The sequence below is a fragment of the Petaurus breviceps genome, unplaced genomic scaffold, assembly GCF_028583685.1.
Source record: "Petaurus breviceps papuanus isolate PSGF00001 unplaced genomic scaffold, PetGlider_PUasm1.0 91041, whole genome shotgun sequence".
In the NCBI taxonomy this organism is placed as follows: Eukaryota; Metazoa; Chordata; class Mammalia; order Diprotodontia; family Petauridae; genus Petaurus; species Petaurus breviceps.
Genome location: NW_027187400.1, coordinates 5,425,277 through 5,443,887, shown reverse-complemented (window position 1 = coordinate 5,443,887; position 18,611 = coordinate 5,425,277). Strand labels below are relative to the sequence as shown.

The following is an 18,611-nucleotide window of genomic DNA, read 5'->3' as shown; positions in this document are numbered from 1 at the left end:
AGCAGTGACAGCATCACCACCATCATCGGCGTGATCATGTCATCATCTTCACCACTATCATCATGATCATTGTCATCATTGACGTCATCATCAGCATTGTCAACATTTTCATCATTGTCATGATCATATCAGCAGCAACAACATTGACATCATCACCATCATCATCATTGACATCATCAATGTCATCATCAGCATCGTTAACATTATCATAACCATAGTGATCATATCATCATCATCAGCAGCAGCAGTGACAGCATCGCCACCACCATCATTGGCGTGATCATGTCACCATCATCATCACCATCACCATCATCATCATTACTGACATCAGCAGCAGCAGCATCATTGTCATTATTGACGTCATCATCAGTATTGTCAACATTATCATCAATGTCATGATCATATCAGCAGCAACAACATTGCCATCATCACCATCATCATCATCATTGACATCATCAATGTCATCATCAGCATCGTCAATATTATCATAATCATAGTGATCTTATCAGTAGCAGCAGCGGGTCGGGCAGCATTATCACCACCCACCATCGTCATCGGCGTAATCATGTCATCATCATCATTTACATCATTATCAGCATCATTGACATCATCATGATTGGCAGGATCATATCATCATCATTATTGTCAACATCAGCATCATCAATATTATCATCATTGTTGTGATCATATCATCATTGTCATCAGCAGCAGCAGCAACAGCATCATTGTTGTCAGCCACATTATACTCTAAAGACTGGAGACCTCAATTCATGTACTAGCTGTCTAAATATCTATCCATCTATCTATCCATCCATCCATCTATCTCTCTATCTCTATCTATCTATCTATCTATCTATCTATCTATCTATCTATCTATCTATCTATCTATCTATCTATAAATCTATCTGCCTACCCATCTCAGAGCTAGAAAGGGCCTCAGAAATCATTTACTACAACCCCTACTGTCTTATACTGAATAGAAATTTGCTTCCCTATAACTTTATTCATTTGTCAGTTCATTCGATAAAGAACTGTTAAGTGTCTACCCTGCCTGATACCATCTTGGCCTTGGGGGATACAAAGAGAGAGGTGACATGGGCCCCACTCTGTGTCTAAGGGTTGGAGACAAGACACAAATAATGAGTAAAATTACCATAAGTGTAAATGTTGTTGTCCTTGTTTTCAAAGAGCTCCAGTGACATCACAGGATGATGTCTTGACTTGCACGTGAATTAGATTTAAGTGAGGCAGAGTTCTGCAAAGTCATCAGTGTCATTCTGTCTTCCAGAGTCATTGAAGTTCAGTGACAGGGCAAAAGTCAGGATGACTGGCAATGGCCTTGGCGGCTTCCATGTCTGACCAAGCTCTCAGTGCTCCACAGCACCTGCTTCAGTCGCCTTCCTGGCCATTGCAACAAATGGTTCTCATCTGCCCATTCTGCCAAGGGCAGTCTTTACACACTTGGGGTAGCTATCTCCCAGACTCACCGATGGGCTCTGTTGGTTACCCTCCACCTGACTTAGTCCATCTGCTGAGACTGTTACCAGGATGTGGTTGCTTTGCATGCTATAGCTTCTTGAGAGTCTGGACAAAGTGTTATATTACCCAGTGCTCCTCCTTTGTCCTCCCCCCTCCATTGCCGCTGGTTTTATCCTCGGGGATCAAGCAAAACATCCATTCAAATATTTAAAGATCACTTTCATGGGGCTTCCTAAGTCTTCTCTTCTCCAGTGTAAACATTCCCAGGTCCTTCCAATGATCCTTTAGATGACCTGACCTCCAGGCTCCTCACCATCATGGCGGACCCCTTTTGTACTGAGGGAAAGTTGATTTTCACCAATCAAATTCCCCAAGAATGAGGAATAATTCCTTTTTTTGGTCTCTGCCTTCCCAGAACACAACACTGGGCTACTTTTTGGATCCTCAGCATCCCCTAAAATATGGCATCCAGAACTACATACACTCTTTCAGATGGTGTCTGACCACAGAGATAGACATTGAGATATACAGAGAGGCAGAAGCTGCCATCTCAACAGAGAATGGGAGAGAGATCAGTGCCATCTCTGCTTCTCCCCTCTCCTGCCCCACTGCTGGCCCATGATGGCACATTCACAGGAAGATGAGAAGCAAGCATGGTGGTGAAGAATCTACTAGGTCCTAAAGACCCAGAAAGTGTTTAATACATATAGATATAGGGTCACGGATACAGGACCAACCATATGAATGAATGAAAACATTTATTATGTGTCAGGTACTAGGGACACAAATACAAAAGGGGCCTGGGGAACCCTGGAGCTGGCAGAGGATGAGGGTGTTGCCCCAGTGCCCATCGGGCCCATATTTCCAGGGGCTTCTCCTGGGGAAATTCTAGGCTCATTTCTTCCCCATTCATCTATCCCCAAGCTCCCCTAGCATTCTGCGGGGCAGGAGGGACTCCATGGCCTGAGGTCAGGGCTCATTAGCCAAGCTGCTGACGCCAATGCTGACTGACTGATTGACTTGGGCTCCTGGCCTGGACCTGGGCTCACAGTCAGAGCTGTTCTTCCCATGAGGGCTGTTTTCTAAATATACTGACCAATGAGAGATGCCAGAGGAACTGTTGGAGCTCGGAGAATAGACAGACAGGGCCAGGGGGAGTTAGCTTTGTGCATTAGGCATACTATACCCTACAGATAGGGATGTTCCCCTCTCCCCTCACCTGTGGTCACAGGTACATAGATAGCTCCTAAAGCTTTCATGTCTCTATCTGTCTCTACTACAGTGCTCCACGTCCAGTAGTATGTTTAATATTGATATGTCACATATGTTAGTATGTTACACACTAACATATATGTACATGGTCATATATAGAGCAACAAATATATGAATGAATGGAAAGCCCTTCCCAAACACTGTGTCAGGCTAAGCTCTGGAGTTCCAAATAGAAAAGAAGAAAGTCACTGCCCTCAAGAAGCTTACATTCTAATTTCTTCTTGAAAGAAGAGAATATGTCATGGGGTGTCACAGGGAAGGTGGACTTAAGCATTTATTAAGCACTGACTATGTGCTGAGCAACTTACGAATTGTATCTCATTTGACTCTCACAAGACCCCTCAGAGGGAGGGACTATTATCTCTATTTTATAATTGGGGAAACTGAGGCAGTCAGGGGTTAAGTGACTTGCCCAAGGTCCCACAGCTAGTAAGTATCTGAGGCTGAATTTGAACTCAGGTCTTCCCAACTCCATCTGCCGTGCTACATAGCTGCTTCTGGAGACAGGAATATCTACCTTTCCCCTTTGGTGTCCAACTAGCTGGAAGGTCGGTTGTGCTGTGGATAATCGAGTGCTGGACTTGGAGTTAGGAATGCTGAGTTCAAAGGTAGCCTCAGACACTTCCTAGCTGTGTGAACCTGGGCAAGTCCCTTCAACTCTGTTTGCCTCAGTTTTCTTAGCTGTCAAATAGAAATAACAATAGCATCTCCCTCTCAGGGTTATGGTGAGGATGAAATGAGACAATATTTACAAGTGTTTAGCACAGTGCCTGGCCCACGGTAGGTGCTTAATAAATGCCTGATTTTTTACTTCCTCCTGGCTCTGACATTCTATGGCCTATACTTTAAAGCTACAGTTCTGACCTTTTATGTTTGAAAGTTTCCTTCTAGCCCTGACATTTGGCTGGTTGGCACCAGCTGGCAGGGCCAGTTATATACTGCTGTAGAGACTGCGTCACTGATATAAATAATGTCTATGGTGTTAGCTAACTTAGAACAGTCTTAATGCACCTCATTGCAAGCTGGGGCTACTGCCAAGCATTCACTTGCACATACACATTCATTTGTATACACACAAACACAACCTTGTGCACACACACATTGATCCTTGCACACTTGGCTGTCCTCCCCAGGTAGGCACAGTCACATCTGGGCCCCACTTATAGATGAATATACTCCCCTGATCAGAGGCATTCATTGACATATATGTGTGTGTGCACGTATACATATATGTGTATACGTGTACATATATGTATATACACATATTATACACATATACATAATCCAACACTTACTATGTACAAGGTTATGTAATGGGCTGTGGGTTAAAAAAGTTCTTGCTTTCAAAGTATGTATATTTTATTAGGAGCTATATATACCACATACATAGTACAAGTCAAGGATGATGGGTGATGGGGTGGGGATAGGGACATTTGAGGACTGGGACAGCATTGTCCATTGGGATATCAGGGAAGTTTCATGGAGGAGGTGGCATTTGAGCTGGGCCTTGAAGGATGGATGTGGATTGCCTAGACACAAGTGGTGGGTGGGAGTACAAGAGGACATTCCGTGTGTAGGGAGATAGGAGAAGAGAAAGTGTAGGTATTGGCAGTTAGGAGTGGCTGGGGAATAATGACAGATGAGACTGGAGAAGCTAGTGACAGCAGGCCAGAGTGCCTTAGGTACCTTAGGCTTTTGTCCTGTTGGTAGGTGGGAGCCAGTGAAGATTCTGGAGTACAGGAGTCAGCACTGCACTTTAGAAAGATTCACCAGGCTATGTGGATAGGATGGATGGGAATGGGGAAGGATTTGAGACATGAAGACTGGTTGGAAAGGTGATCTGAGCTGCCTTAAGAGCTTTTCCCTTTATCCCATTTGACACTAAGAAGCCCCATTAATGAGCTTTGGTCTAGCTAGTATCCTAAAGCAAGCAGGAGGCAAGGAAGGGTAGTTTTAGTGAGGTATCTTTTGGATTAGACCAGGGGCAGGCTGGGTGCCAAGACTCCTGTGTCCTGACTCACCCTGCTCACGGCCTTGCTTTTTCTACATCAAACTCACCACTTCAGAGGCCCCTAATGAGGGTGAATAAGTTAAGGGCTTTGAGATCTCTGGATGAAAGGGACTTTGGTAAACAGTAGCTGGCATCGTCATGGTGACAGGGCCAAGCGCCTCAGAGTGATGACCTCTCCCTTCCTGGGCCCTCAGTGGCCAGAGTTGCCACCCACCCCCAGTCATTGTATACCTTTGGATGGGGTCCATGCTAGGCCTGGAGATGCCTGAGTATTGCTGACAGGGACAGAGGGACTCCCCATCCCAGACACTGAAGGTCCCCTCCCATCCTGGGCAGTGACCCAGGACCAGAAGCTGTCTAATCCCTATCCTTTACCAATGCTTTTATGTCAGCACTGACGTAGGCAGGCCCAGTGCCAATGCCTAGGGGAACTGGTGATCCAAACTGCTGTTTTTTTCTTGGTGGCTGTATTTCCCAAGAGTCATAGGTCTCTTATATTTACATTACTCTCCCACCCCCACCCCCAACAGTCCCAGCCAAAAACCAACTCGAGGGAAGAGAGTAATTTGGGGGATGGTTTCCTCCCAAACCCAATGACCACCCCTGGGAGAGAGGACTGGCTGCCTCATGATGGGTTCCCTCTCCTCTCCAGGCCTACAAATGGGGGACGGTGTAGAAGTAAATGTAGTAGAAGCAACATTGGATGAGCATCAGAGAACTTGGGTTCAAAGGCTCAGCTCCTAGGCTCACTGGGCTTCATGATGTTTGGACCAATGTCTTAACCTTTCCTGGCCTAGAAATTTCAGAACAGATTTAGGCTTCACATAAGGGGAAGAGCTAGAGCCAGCTAAAAGAAGGTACTGCCTGGGAAGGCAATCTTCCCTTCCCTGGAGGCCCTCCAAGCCTAGCTGGCTTCTAGTTAGGGTTATTGTGGGAAGGGGGATTCACCCAGAGGTAAGGGTTGAACTAGGTGACCCTGAAGATTCTTCTGCCTTGGATCCAAGGAAACCTGCATTAAGAAGGCCAAGGCCTCCGAGGCATGCCCCCAGGGCCAGAACTGGCCCAATTTACTCCCGGATGGGGTTACCTTGGGTGGATCCCTCCCCACACCCCACCTGCTATGGCCTGCTGTGGTTCAGTCCCATGATCCAATTACCTTAAGCAGCTGGGTTAGCCCATACAATTGCCAGTTACAGAAGAATGTTGCCCTCCAGTCAGGAAAAATGCACAGTAAGGCCGAGGGCAGGCCCCAGAAAGCTCTACTCCCTCTTCCCCATTCCACCCCCAAACAGAGCACACATAGACTCAAAATAGAGAAAATAGAAACTTTATTTTATTTCATGAGAGGTTCCTGGGTTCAGCAGCCCTGCTGTTTCTCCCTCCCACACCTGAGACCCTCTTCCGGGTCCCCTTCTCCATTCAGTCAGTTTGATGTGGGAACATCCTGGCACTCTCCCCAGGCTAGGCCTCCATGTTCCCTCCCTTTTTAAAGGCCTCCCTCCTCAAAAACAAGGAGCACCCAGAGGTGGGGGAGCTGGGCTTCTGAGGAAAGGGGTATACCCAGAGTAATCAGAACCTTCCTGGTGCCCCCTGCGTGTAATTGGCTGAGTCACAGGCCACTCACCTGGCCCCAACCCCGCCTTATTTCAGGTGTGCTGAGTACTAGGGCCTCTAAGGGATAAAATGGGATCTTCATAGTCCCACGATTTCCGGGAAGATCTCAGGCCTAGGAGTCTTTCAGAGGAAACAATTCAAATTTTGGGGAAGGGGGAAGAGAAGGACCATTTAAAGGCCCCCAAGTCACTCTTAGGAAAGTACCATCCCCCTACACCCTCAGGCAAACAAACCAATCACTCATTGGAGGGGCAAAGTTTGGCTCTACAGGGAAAAATCTTTATTGTCCGAGACCTAACTTAGCTGGGGAGTTAGAGAACGCTGAAGTACACAGGGAAAATGGGAGAAGCTAGGATGGGGTGGGATGAGCCAGGCTCTTTATCCTCAAGACCCACCCCCATCCCCCATTTCTGGGCCACAGAGGATAAAAAGAATTGAAAAAGGTTCAGATTCATGAAGCCAGGTTGCTCCAGCCCCCTCCCCACAAAGGGATAGGACCTAGAGGCCAGGGGCACTGCACAGAGATGGGGGCTGATCTCTCCAGTTGTTGAGTCGTTTTCAGGTGTGTCTGACCTTTCCTGACCCCTTTTGGGGTTGATAAAGATATTGCAGTGGTTTCCTTCTCCATAGAGCTCATTTTATAGCCAACAAATTGAGGCAAACAGGGTGAAGTGACTTGCCCGGGGTCACAAAGCTAGCAAGTGTATAAGGCTGGATTTGAACTCAGGTCCTCCTGACTCCAGATCTACTGTGGCACCTAGCTGCCCTGAGCTCTTCATGCCTGTTAATAACCCTTCTCTTCCTAAGGCCAAATCTCTATCCAGTTTCTCCGAGGTCAGGTCTTCCTTGAGGGGAGCATCTGGGGAGGAGGAAATCCAGGCTAGTTGTACAGGTGCTAAGCTTGCCCAGGCTGGGCTGGCATCATGCCCTCTGTGTGTCCCCTGTCTAAACAAATTCTAGAAAGTCAAGATGGCAAATCTCTTCACTGCATATGTCCAGATAGCTGGCTCCCATGCCTCACCATTCCAGGGCCAATCTTGGCACATACTGACATATACTCATAGTCAGTGATGGGCCCTCATCAAGACCATGCAGCAGAGTGGCCCCCAGGGAGGTTATACATAAATCCCCTATGTGCCATAATTCAAACATGGCCAGGTTCCTGTATAGAACATTTCTCACCCCCCTCCCCCATAGTCACACCTTGTTCTGGCCACACACACACACACACACACACACATCAGCTCCATATCTGCTGCCACCCTCCTTCTACCTCCCCCTTCCCCCCCTGTTCCTCAGGCTTGGCTCTGAACAGCCTTGAACTTCCCCCTGCCAAAGCATGGGAGGTGGTACTTTCAGAGCCTGTTCTTATGGAAGGCAGGGAGCCTGACTGGCAGGGGTTTTCAGTCACAGCTGGAAGAATGGGGTCCTGATTGGGGTAGCTTTGACAAGACTGTTAAAAGAAGACTAGACTGACCACCCTCACCTGCCCAAGGCTGTGTGGCCCCTGTTGCCCCTTCTAGGCTGAGCTTGACCAGTACCAACCCCTTAGACACCCTAAACCACATCCCCACCCTCACCCCAACAGCAAATAGGTAAGCAGCATCTAACAGTGCTAGGACCTGATGCCATTGGGGAGAGGTCTGTGTTTCCCCTAGCTGGCTCAGGACCTAGGGCTGAGGATGGGGAACCCCACTCCTCCACCCCTCTCAGCTCAGCTACAAGGCAGCCAGGTTGGGTAGGAGGAGTGGCCACAGGCCAGCAGCGGCTGGAGTGGGGTCACATAGTAGTTGAGGGCAGGGGTGGCCCCATCACTGCCAGGGTAGGAAGTAGGTTGGTAGTGCCAGGCCAGGGCAGTGCTGCCCACGAGGCCCTGCTCAGCCAGGGCCCGCAAGGCCAACATGGCGATGAGGTCCAGCGTCTGGCGCCGCTCGTGGCCCATGAGGCAGACGGTGCTCTCATTCACCACCCGGTGCAGGGTCACCAGGCAGGCATAGCAGGCGGGGCCGGTGCCCCCACCAAAGTGGGCCTGCAGGTAGCGCTCCAGCTTGCACCTCTGCTCGCCCAAGTCTGGGAAGTCGATGAAGAAACGCGAGCACATGTAGCGCTGGAGGGCCTGGGCATCAGTACCAGGGCAGGGCCGGAAGCCCCGCACCAGGAGGTGGCAGTACTTGAGCAGGCCACCACCTCGGATCTCCTCAGGATTGCGGGTGGCGATAAGTCGCTGCCGCAGGTGCTCCAGCGCCTCGTCGAAGTCCCCGTACAGGCTCTCGCCCATCACTGTGGGGTGGAAGGCCTGCGACATGGGGGTGGACGAGCACTGGCCATACAAAAGCATAGAGTCCAGGATGATCTGGAAGGAGTCCACACTGAATTCGAACTGGCGCCGCAGGCGGTCCACAAACTTCAGCTCGACGTTCTTGCCGCTGTTGTTGGACAGGGAGATGAGGCTCCAGCGGTCTGAGTCCGTGCACACTTTGACCAGCTTCTGCACATAGGCCTCCGTCAGGGTCTGGGGCGTGATCTTGGCCCGGCTCACGCCAGCTGGAAGGAGGTCCAGGAGGCAGGCCAGAACTGCGTCTCGCACCAGCTGGAAGGCAGCCTCATCCTGCAGGTCCACTCGGAAGATGAGATCCACATCCTTGTAGCCCAGGCCATTGTCTGGGTGGAGGACGTGGCTGGCTGCTGAGCCATTGAGGCGGACGCTGTGGATAGGGACCCTCAGCTGCTCCAGGCGGCTTCGGACCACCTGAAGAGGAGAGAAGGGAGTGAGACCAGGTGAGCATAGCCAGAGGGGAAGCAGCCCCTAACCTGATGGATGGGGGATGATGGAGGGATGGGGGAAGAAGACAGTTATCACTACTGATACTTATCAGGCACCAGCTGTTTATGGGCCATGAAACTTGGCAGAGGCAGGGGAAAGTCGGACAACAAAGGTGAATGATAGTATGGGATAGCAGACCTGTGATCTTAGAACTGGCTTGGGAAAGGAGGCCTTGTCCTAACTTTGTCATTGACTCACATGGTGGTGTTGGGCTAGTCACTTCCATCGTCTGGGACTCAGAAACAGTAATAACCTACCTTTTGGGGTACTCTACTGACCAAAGGCTGCTTATACCACGTATATACTGGATACTGCCAGCTTCAGTCAGGATAAACTGGAATCTCAACTCACACATATCGCCTCTCGGGAGACCTTGGGCAAAACACTGAATGCCCAAGGCTCAGTTTCCTTTTCAGAAAAATGGGGACAACAGCCCCTCTCTCACAAGGCTGTGGTGACGATTAAATGAAATCATGTGTGCAAAGCCCTTTGTAAGGCTTAAAGCCTGAGTTCAGCATTATTTACTCTTAGCTATCTAAAAGGCTTTCTTCACAAAACCCTGGAATGTAAGGAATGCAAATATACCCATTTTGCAGATGAAAGCAGGTGCCCAGGGTAATAGTCACTAAGTGGCAGGACTCAGGGTTCCTGATTCCAAGTCTAGGGTTCTTGACTGCTGACATCAAATCCTACCCAGCCTCTTTTACAGTATTTTCAGTACAGTGAAGAATCCAAGGCATTTCTGAGTCAGAAAGGACTGGACTAGCCAGATATCACTGAGTCAGTCCCATCCCAAGACAGAAGCTTCTTTTCAGCATGGCCGGCGAGTGGTCTCCTACTTTTGGCTCTGAAGTGCTCCATGAAAGGGGGCTCACTGCATCCTGAGATGGCCCTAGTCCTCTGTCAGAGGACTGTCAGACAGTTTTCCCATGGGCTAAGCCTCAGTTTGCTACCTACTTCTCCTGGTTCTGCTGTCTGAGGCCAAACATGAGTCTCAGTCAACTTCCCCCAGGAGAGCCCTTCAGATACTTGAGAGCTGCTAGGACACCCCATGAGTCTTCTCTTCTGCAAGCTAGGCATTGCAAGTCCCTTCCTCACATGGCACAAACCCAGTGGCCCTCACTGTTTTGCACTGGTGGCCTCCTCCCAATAGTACAACCAAGAATACATACAAAGGGCTTTGCAAAGCTCTGTATTGAGGGGATTTGTTATTTATTACCAGAGTCAAAGTACTCTGGAATCCATCAACCAATCAATCAATTTGCCTTGGTTAAGTACCAACTATGTGCAGCTAGGTAGTACAGTGGAGAGTGCCTGGCCTGGACTCAGGAAGACCCATCTTCCTGAGTTTAAATCTGGCCTCAGGGGGCAGATGGGTGGTGTCGTGGATAGAGCACTGGCCCTGGACTCAGGAGGACCTGAGTTCAAATCTGGCCTCAGACACTTAACACAAAAACTAGCCATGTGACCTTAGGTAAGTCACAACCCCAATTGCCCTCCAAAAAAGCAAAAAAAAAAAATCTGGCCTTAGACACTTACTAGCTGTGTGACCCTAGGAAAATCACTTAGCCCTGTTTGCCTCATTTTCCTCACCTGTAAAATGAGCTGGAGTATCTCTGCCAAGAAAACCCCAAGCAACGTCATGAAGAATCAGACTTGACTTGAAAAATGACTGAACAACAAAGCACCTACTTTGTGCCAGCCACTGAGTTAAGCAAATACTTGACACTTCTAAAGTGTGTTTTACAAACATAATGAATTGCTGCATACTCAATCTAGCAAGAAGCAGTCCAGTGGTTAGATTAAGTAAGACCTGAGTTCAAATTCAGCCTCAGACACTTACTAGCTGTAGGAACCTGAATAAGACACTTCCACCTCTGCCTGCCTCAGTTTTCTCATTTGTAAGATGGGGATAATAATAGCACCTACCTCCCAGGGTTGAGGAGGATGAACTGAGAAAATATTTGTCAAAGGCTTTGCCAACCTCGTAGTGTTATGCCAATGCTAGCGATTAGCAATTTCTCTCATTAAGACAGAGAATAGAGTTGAGATTCCATTGGTATATGGAATTCCCTTTTCATAGGCATTGCAAAATCCTTCCTCACATGGCACAAGCTGGTGCCTCTTCAGCAACTTAAGAGTTTTAGAAAGTTGTTAAGGGCACTTGAGAGGTTAAGTATCTGTCAGAGGCAGGAGGAGGAGCCCAGGGGTTCCAGGGTTGGCTTGGCTCTCTCTGCTACACAGCATTGACTGTGATTGTCAAAGTCTGCTCAGACAGAATCTGGGACCACTGAGGCCCCCTTCCCTGCATAGGATTAAAGTTTTCCAACAGTTGCTTCTCTGGACAAAGCCCAGGGAAAAAGGGGGTCTGGCCCCATGAAGAAGTCAGTTGAGAAGTCTTTGGGCAAGGGTTTGGGGCTGCCCAAAAGAACTGGGTTGGCTATGAATGGTCATTTCAGGGGTAATTGTGCTCTAATGTTCTTGGGCCCCCAAATTCATCTGTAGCTCCAACTTGGTGCTAAGTCAGCTGGTTCTGTAAGGTTTCCCTCCTTAATTCTGAGCTGGGGCAGATAAAGTATTTAAATGACTAGGAGACATGAAATAATCAAGCAATACAAGCTGGGTGGGGTCAGTCAAGGAAGGCTTACTGGAAAGGGGAGGGAATAGAGGTCAGAGATGAGTTCGGAAAAAGAAGGGTGGGACATACAGTGGCAGAGGAGAGGAAGACTCCAGAGCACTGAAAGGTGGAAGCACCGGCCCATGAATTTAGAACCAGGAGGAAACTCACTTAGGTCCCCTAGTCCAACCTTGCCATTTCACAGATGGGGACACTGGAGCCCAGAGAGGTTAAGTCACTTGCTCAGAGTCACACAGCTAGTTAAGTAGCAGAGCCAGGATACTCTGATTCTAGTGTCAGTACTTCTCCCCCCAAACCACATTGTTTAACCCAACAATGGTTTAAATCCAATGGCTTTGGGTTTAAACCCAAAAAGCTGGGGTTGGGTGAAAAGTCAAAGCTGAATGGTTCCCTTATGGGCAAGACACCTCTTGGTGAGAAAGGAAACTTTCCCCTCCTTGCCCCAATGGAGGTTTCTCCCCTCACTTCCCTGGTTACCACCATGTTGATAGCACCTATCCAAAAGTCTACAAGACCAAGACCACTGAGATCCTCAGATCCCACAAATTCTCTGGTATCATCACTACTGATATCTGGATAAGAAAATCAGACTAAACCTGAAGATGAAAATGTAGGAGGCTTATGGCTTCAGGGGGTGGAGAAGGTAGATGGGTAGGCAGGGTTCAGGGATATCCAGGTATTGGGAGCTGGAGCCCCAGGTCTGAGGGGTTGATGCCCCAAACTTTGGGAAAATAAGATATGGACAATAATGGAAATCAGTTGGCCTGGGTTCTAGTCTTGGATCCGTTATTGACCTTGGGTAAGTTACCTATCCAAGGCTCAATTTCTTTATCTGCTAGAACAGGAGTACCTATTCTTCTATACTCCCAGAGAGTAGGGATGGAAGGATCAAGCAAGCTAAGGGTTAATATTCCTTTGTAGCACTTTGTAGCAGAGAAAAGGAGTTTCTTCATCTGAAAGAGAGATGACCAGCCCAAGTATGATCACTAATCGCAGCTGGGGTCAGCTACAACATCTGAAGACCAGTGAAGACAGGAAGCCATTTGAGCCAGATGCCATAAGGGTCCTGACAGGCCTTGTCCTCTTCCTTCTGCAGCTGAGGGACTAAAGAAAATAGTCCCATCCCAGCCCCCAACCAATTCCCACCCATGTAACAAATAATAATGCTTTCAACAGCATTTTTTAGGCTTTTCAAATAGTTTCTCTTAAAACCAGTTTGTGAGGTAAAATATGATGATATCTCCATTTTTACAGATGAGGAAAGGGAGGCTAAAGGCTGAAATAATTCAGCCAAGGTCACACAGTAAGTGGGAGAGCTGAGATGTAAGTGAGAGAGCCCCATCAGTGGGTACAGGGCTCTTTCCAAGACACTATAACGCTACTGTAGACAGACCCACTCTCTTTAGATCGCCTCTGGGAAGCTGGGGAGAGAGGGCAGTTCCCACACTGGCCTTTTTCCTTTCACTGAAGGACAACCAAAACCATCTGTAGGCAGATGACAAGCTGACTTGTCCCAAACACTGATGCCAATCTGTCTTCCCCCCACCCCTGGGCTGGGGCATCTGGCTGGGTGAGGAGGTGGATGCTGTACTCTTGTTAAATCCTCCAGCGTCAGGGCTTGGGGCCCGCTGTGTCAGCCAGCCTAGAGCTGTTGTCTCCCAGATACTGACACACCCAAGGGTGCCTCTGAGGAGCTTAGCTCTGCCCCAATTTGAGGCCTTGCAGACACTGAGGGGGCAGCCCTGCTTGCCTTGTGCCAGATTAGGCCCCTCTTTCTTCTGTAGGGCACTAAAATGGCCCAGTTTGGGGGGGTGAGGAAAGAGACAAGCTCCCCCCAGTGAGCACAAGCCATCCTGGAATTCATTGCTTATGAGGCTACATCTGTAAGGTGCTTTTGACACCCCTTCTCATTCTATAAGCCTCAGTGGGGCCCAAACCAGGAGGCCTCAGGATCCCAGAACTTGAAGGGTCCTCAGGTCATTCAGCCAACCCCTGTCTGACCACGTATAACCTGAAAAACTCTCTCAAGTGATCAATCACTTCAACATCCTCTTGAGACAGTCCATTTCACTCAGAGGGAAGTCCTAGCCCGCAGCAGGTCCTGAATGGAGGTCTGTCAGCTGCCTGATTTGTTGGAAGTGCCTCTCCATAACTTGAACCATTCACTCCCTTCATTCACTGCCAAAACTGAGGGCCAAACTGAGAATCTCATCCTTATTTCACAGGAGGTAGTCCCCTGCCTATTGGTAGGGAGCTGCAGTATTCCTTCTTCTAAGCCTTCTCCTCTCTAAACGTCCTCAGTTCCTTCAGGCCATCCTTATATGGTATGGTCTCCAGTCCCTTTAGCATCACCGACTTGCCATACTTGGCCACAATCTGCCTGGGGCCGAGCTGCTTGAGAGAGCCATCTGACCCAGAGAGCCCTGGACGTTGCTGTCAGACCTTACCTGTACCTGGGCCTCTGTTAGACGTGACCAGCCTAGCCTCCCACCCCTTCGAACTGGCAAGCAGGCAACTGGCATGAGTACAGTGCCAAGCTCTGGGGGTAGGTGGCTCTATCCTATTGTGAATACTCAGGGGCAAGAAGGAGTGCTTAGTTCCCGATTCCTAAAGGCATCAGGAAGGACACAATCTTTGAGTCCCGGCCCCTGATTCTGCAAGGAGTCTGGGGGAGGGAGGATGGGAAAGCAAGGTCCCCTGAGCCTTGTTCATACTAGCTGAAATAGTTGCACCCCCACTCCCACCCCAGCTTCCCCTTTCTCCCTAAGTACTGGCTCCCCTCTAAATTCACAAAGCTTCAGAGACCCTTGGGAAGAAATATGAAAAGAAAATTATAGTAAAGAAAAACTACAGAAGATTCCAGAACTCTGATCAATGCAGTGAGCAATCAGAAGATTGATCAACAGTGAAAATTGCCTTCTATTTTTCAGAAGACAGGTGGTGGACTACAGGGACAGAATTAGGCATACGTTTCCAGACAATATCAATGTGTTGATTGGTTCTCCTTGATTCTGCATATTTTTTACAGGGTGGACTGTAGGGGGGGAGAAGGGGGAAAGTGACAGGAATGTAAAAAAGAGGAAAGAGCAGCAACGAAACAGCTAAAAAGGAAAGGGAGAAAAGGAAAGAAAATTCAGAATCAGAAGACCTGGTTATGACACTTCCTGGCTCTGTGACCTTGGGCAAGTCACTTCCCCTTGAGTGTCTTGTTTCCCTCTCTGTGTAGTCAGGAGGTTGGACTGTGTCTATAAAGTCCCTTTCTGGTCTGCTAACATTGTGATTCTGAGACCATCTAATAGTTCAAATGCCTCCTTTAATTCTGTTGGTTTCCCAACAAGCACTTCTCCTGAAATATATGCCCCAGAAATCAATGTGTCAATTGTTAGCACGGAGCAGGTAGGTCCTATGATCACAGATCTTGAACTGACAAGATTCTTAGGCCTTCTGGTTTGACACTCCCTCTCCCCATTTTACAAATGAGGAATCTATCCCTCAATTTCTATAGAAATGAAAACTGAGGCTCAGAGAGGGCAGGGGACTCTCCCAAGGTCACACAGTGAGTTGTTGTTGGAGCCACAACTCAAACTCAGGACTCCTCGATTGCAGCCTAAGGGTCTTATTTCTTGCCTCTCTGGAGGAGGGCATACCCTCCCGGACTAGGCAGAAGCACCTGGTCTAACCCCTGACGTGAAATGTCCAGAATTCCCGGTATTTAGAGACAGAAGGACTGGATTGACTCTCAGACAGGGAATGGGGGAGCAAACATAGGGTCCCATTCAGGGACTTGTCACCTGGCTCTGGGCCACCGTCCTGGCACCGTTCCCTAAAGCTGCAGTCAGTGCCCTCATAGGTTTGGGAGGGGGTTAAGGTGCACACCTGGGGCAGCTGAAGCCAGGGAGTGGCCTGGCTCACCTGGCCAGATGGCTGCTACCTGGGCAGCTATTGCTCTGAGATGACAGTAGGAATCCAGGCTGGATTTTCCTGTTTCTTTAAGATGGGGACTTTCCCCTTAGCTCTAGAAGCCCAGGCTTGGGTGCTGGGCTGGGATGGGAATCAGTGCTGCTCTGGGCTGTTCGAGGGCAGCTCCAGCTGCAGAGGGTATCACAGGGCAGCCTCTCCACCTCAGAAAGATGACCCTAAATCCAGTGAAGGATCCTGAGACCAAGGAGAAGGCAGCCTTCGGCCAAAGCATGGGGGCTGGTGGAGGTGGAGGGCAGAGGTGGAAACAAGGTAAGGAGAGTAAAGAATTGGCTAAGGTACCCTCCAGAGCCTTAGAGCAACCGCTGGGAGGCAGCCAGGCTCACTCATTCCCTCCTCCTCCCCCACCAGCATGCTGTCCGCTGGGCGTGTGCAGCCCCTGGCTCAGGGCCAGCCACGGGTTTCACCGTCTCAGCACATATCTCTGTGGATTCCAGCCCCCAGTCTGTTAGCCTGACTGAGCAAAGGGCAGAGAAGGGACCTCCAGTTCAGGGTGGGGATGGGAGGGAGCCAGCCCTGAATTTCTGGTCTGGGTGGGCGCTCACCCTGCTGTGAGGGGCACCGGGTGGAGGTGGGGAGGAAGGGAGCTTAATTCTCTAGCAGGAACACCCTACTGCCCGACCCATGACTGCCCCTCCCCACCTGCGGGACTGTTCTAGCACCATCACTGGGTCCCTTTTCAGGGACAGTTCAGCCCGACCCAGACACTCACCTCCAAAGGTATACCAACTCGGCTTCTCAGGCTCCAAGGGGCCAGGGCTGGGACCAGAGCCCACAGCCCATTTCTTCCCAGATGCCCAAGCCGGGAGAAAAAGGGCAGGGTGCAAATGGGGGCCCCCTTTCTTCATCTACAAAACAATTAAAGCTGAACTCGATAATTTCTAAGGTCCCTTTGGGGCTAGCTAACATTCAGCGTTCTAAGGTCCCTCCCAGCTCAAACATTCCGAGATTCGGAGGTTCCTCCCAACCCTGACATTCCAGGTTCTAAGGTCCCTCCCAGCTTTGACATTGAGCGGACTAAAGTTTCCTTAGAGATCCTACTCCACTTATTCAAAGTTTCTCTACCCCCAACAGCGCCTGGAGGGGGCGTGTCCAGCACCCCCAGTCCTTCTCTGCTGTAACCAAGGCGCGAGACAGGGTCTGGGGAGAGCTGGGGGGAGAGAGCGACAGTCAAGGATTGGACGCTTAGGGCCCGCACTCACCTGCACGATTTGGCGCGGCTGTACGGTCAGCGTGGGGAAGTTACCACGTCCATGAATGGGGACTTCCTCGCCCAGCAGGGTGTCCAGTCTCTGCACCTGCGTCCAGCTCAACCGGCTGAAGAGCCGTCGTGGGGCTCCGGAGCAACTCTCCTGGCTGAGACCCCCTCGTTTATGGGTAGGGGCTGCCGAGGGAGTGACCAGGGCCGGGGGCGCCGCTGCAGCCGCCGCCACCGCTGCTGCGTCCGGGCTCGCAGCCCCGCTCTCCGACGGCATCTCTGGCCAGACCCCGAAGCCTAGATGTCAAGAACCGGGAGTAGAGAGAGCAGGGGGGAGGGAAGCAGGGGGGTGTTGGGAGGGGGGGCGGCGGCTCTGCGGGCTCCGGCCCCGACGTTCCCACACTACCGACGGTGTGGCCCGGCAGAAAGCCGATTAAGGTGCGCTGGGCCCGGCTCATATAGGCTGCCCCCCGCCTGTCAATTGGTCCGCAGAGCTGTCCTTCATCCGCCCCCCCCCCCCCGCCCCCCCCCCCCCCCCCCCTTCGAGCTGTCATTGGGCGGAGAGGATTCCACTGGCTTTGCATGTGCGTCACAGCTCGCCCCAGGCGGCTTGAGATTGGCTGAAGAGAATACCCCTTCCCCACTGATTCCGAACTCTCCTTTGGGCCGGCCGAGGCATTACACTCTCGGATAGTTCTGGGCTGAGCAGTTCTAGGAATTAAAGGGACCGCCTTAGAAGACCGACGGGACTGAGAAATTTGTTAGGAATTGTGGAAAGAGGGAGTTTGTAGCAAGGGACAGTGGTGTGTAAACACGGAAACCTAGACTGTCAGCTGGAAAGGACCTTAGAACAGAGAATGTTAGAACTGGAAGATAAAAGTCAGGACTTGGAGGGCCCGAGATACCTTCTAGTCCAACCCCGTAGTCTTCCAGATAAGGTAATTTACAGATTAGGTAACTACTGCCAAGCAGTACTGGAGGGAGGTCTGCCTCTGGAGTCCGAGGACCTCGAGGTGCTATCTGTCTGGGTGGCCTTGGGCTAACGTGGTAATCTCAGTGGGCCTCGCCTTCCTCCTTTGTAAAATGCAGGGAGTGGGTGTGGGGGAGGGGACCAACATGCTCTCCAAAGTCCCTAACAGCTCTAATCACTATCAGGTCTGGAGGAGAAGAAACTCGTCCAAGGTCCATACAGCCAATGGCGAAAGCTTATAGCTAGAGGGTGAGGGGGTGAGGAAACCGGCAAGTCCCAGCCACCCGGCTCTTCTCAAAGCTGTGACTGAGCTGTCAGGAGCCCTCCATAGTGGCTGGGGTCTGAGATGAGGGCGACCGAGTGCTCCTCCCCCCATCTCCTCCCTAGAAACTTTGTGCAGCTGGCCGGTGAATGTACAGTGTTTTGTCTTCTCCCCTTCTCTCTTCTTCTCCCTTTCCCTTTTTCCTTCTGTCCTGTCTGATGCGGTTTGGAGTGCTAAGAACCCCGCATCACTCTCCTTTCTCCTTTCTCCTTCCCATCCTGTACTTTAGATCTTGGCCCCTACCTGAGAGAAGGAAGGAGGGACTGCCTTGCTCAGAGGAGAATTGGAGACGTATCATATGGTGG

At 50.2% G+C, this 18,611-nt stretch overlaps 1 protein-coding gene across 1 annotated transcript; it reads right to left on the bottom strand.

Moving 5' to 3' along the window:
* Positions 1-6,073: 6,073 nt before the first annotated feature.
* TENT5B (terminal nucleotidyltransferase 5B) lies at positions 6,074-17,392 on the bottom strand. The gene is made up of 2 exons (XM_069078944.1): positions 17,019-17,392; positions 6,074-9,125 (listed from the first exon to the last, which is right to left on the bottom strand). Exons 1-2 carry the CDS (start codon positions 17,289-17,291, stop codon positions 8,091-8,093), a joined length of 1,308 nt encoding a protein of 435 aa, XP_068935045.1. The 5' UTR covers positions 17,292-17,392; the 3' UTR covers positions 6,074-8,090.
* Positions 17,393-18,611: the final 1,219 nt, after the last annotated feature.

What these genes read in the sequence shown, in the direction of transcription:
- TENT5B (XM_069078944.1), bottom strand. Translation starts at nt 17,291, where the DNA reads ATGCCGTCGGAGAGCGGGGCTGCGAGCCCGGACGCAGCAGCGGTGGCG. An exon ending in AGCCGCGCCAAATCGTGCAG is followed by an intron (nt 9,126 to 17,018) that starts GTGAGTGCGGGC and finishes TCTCCTCTTCAG; the next exon opens with GTGGTCCGAAGCCGCCTGGA.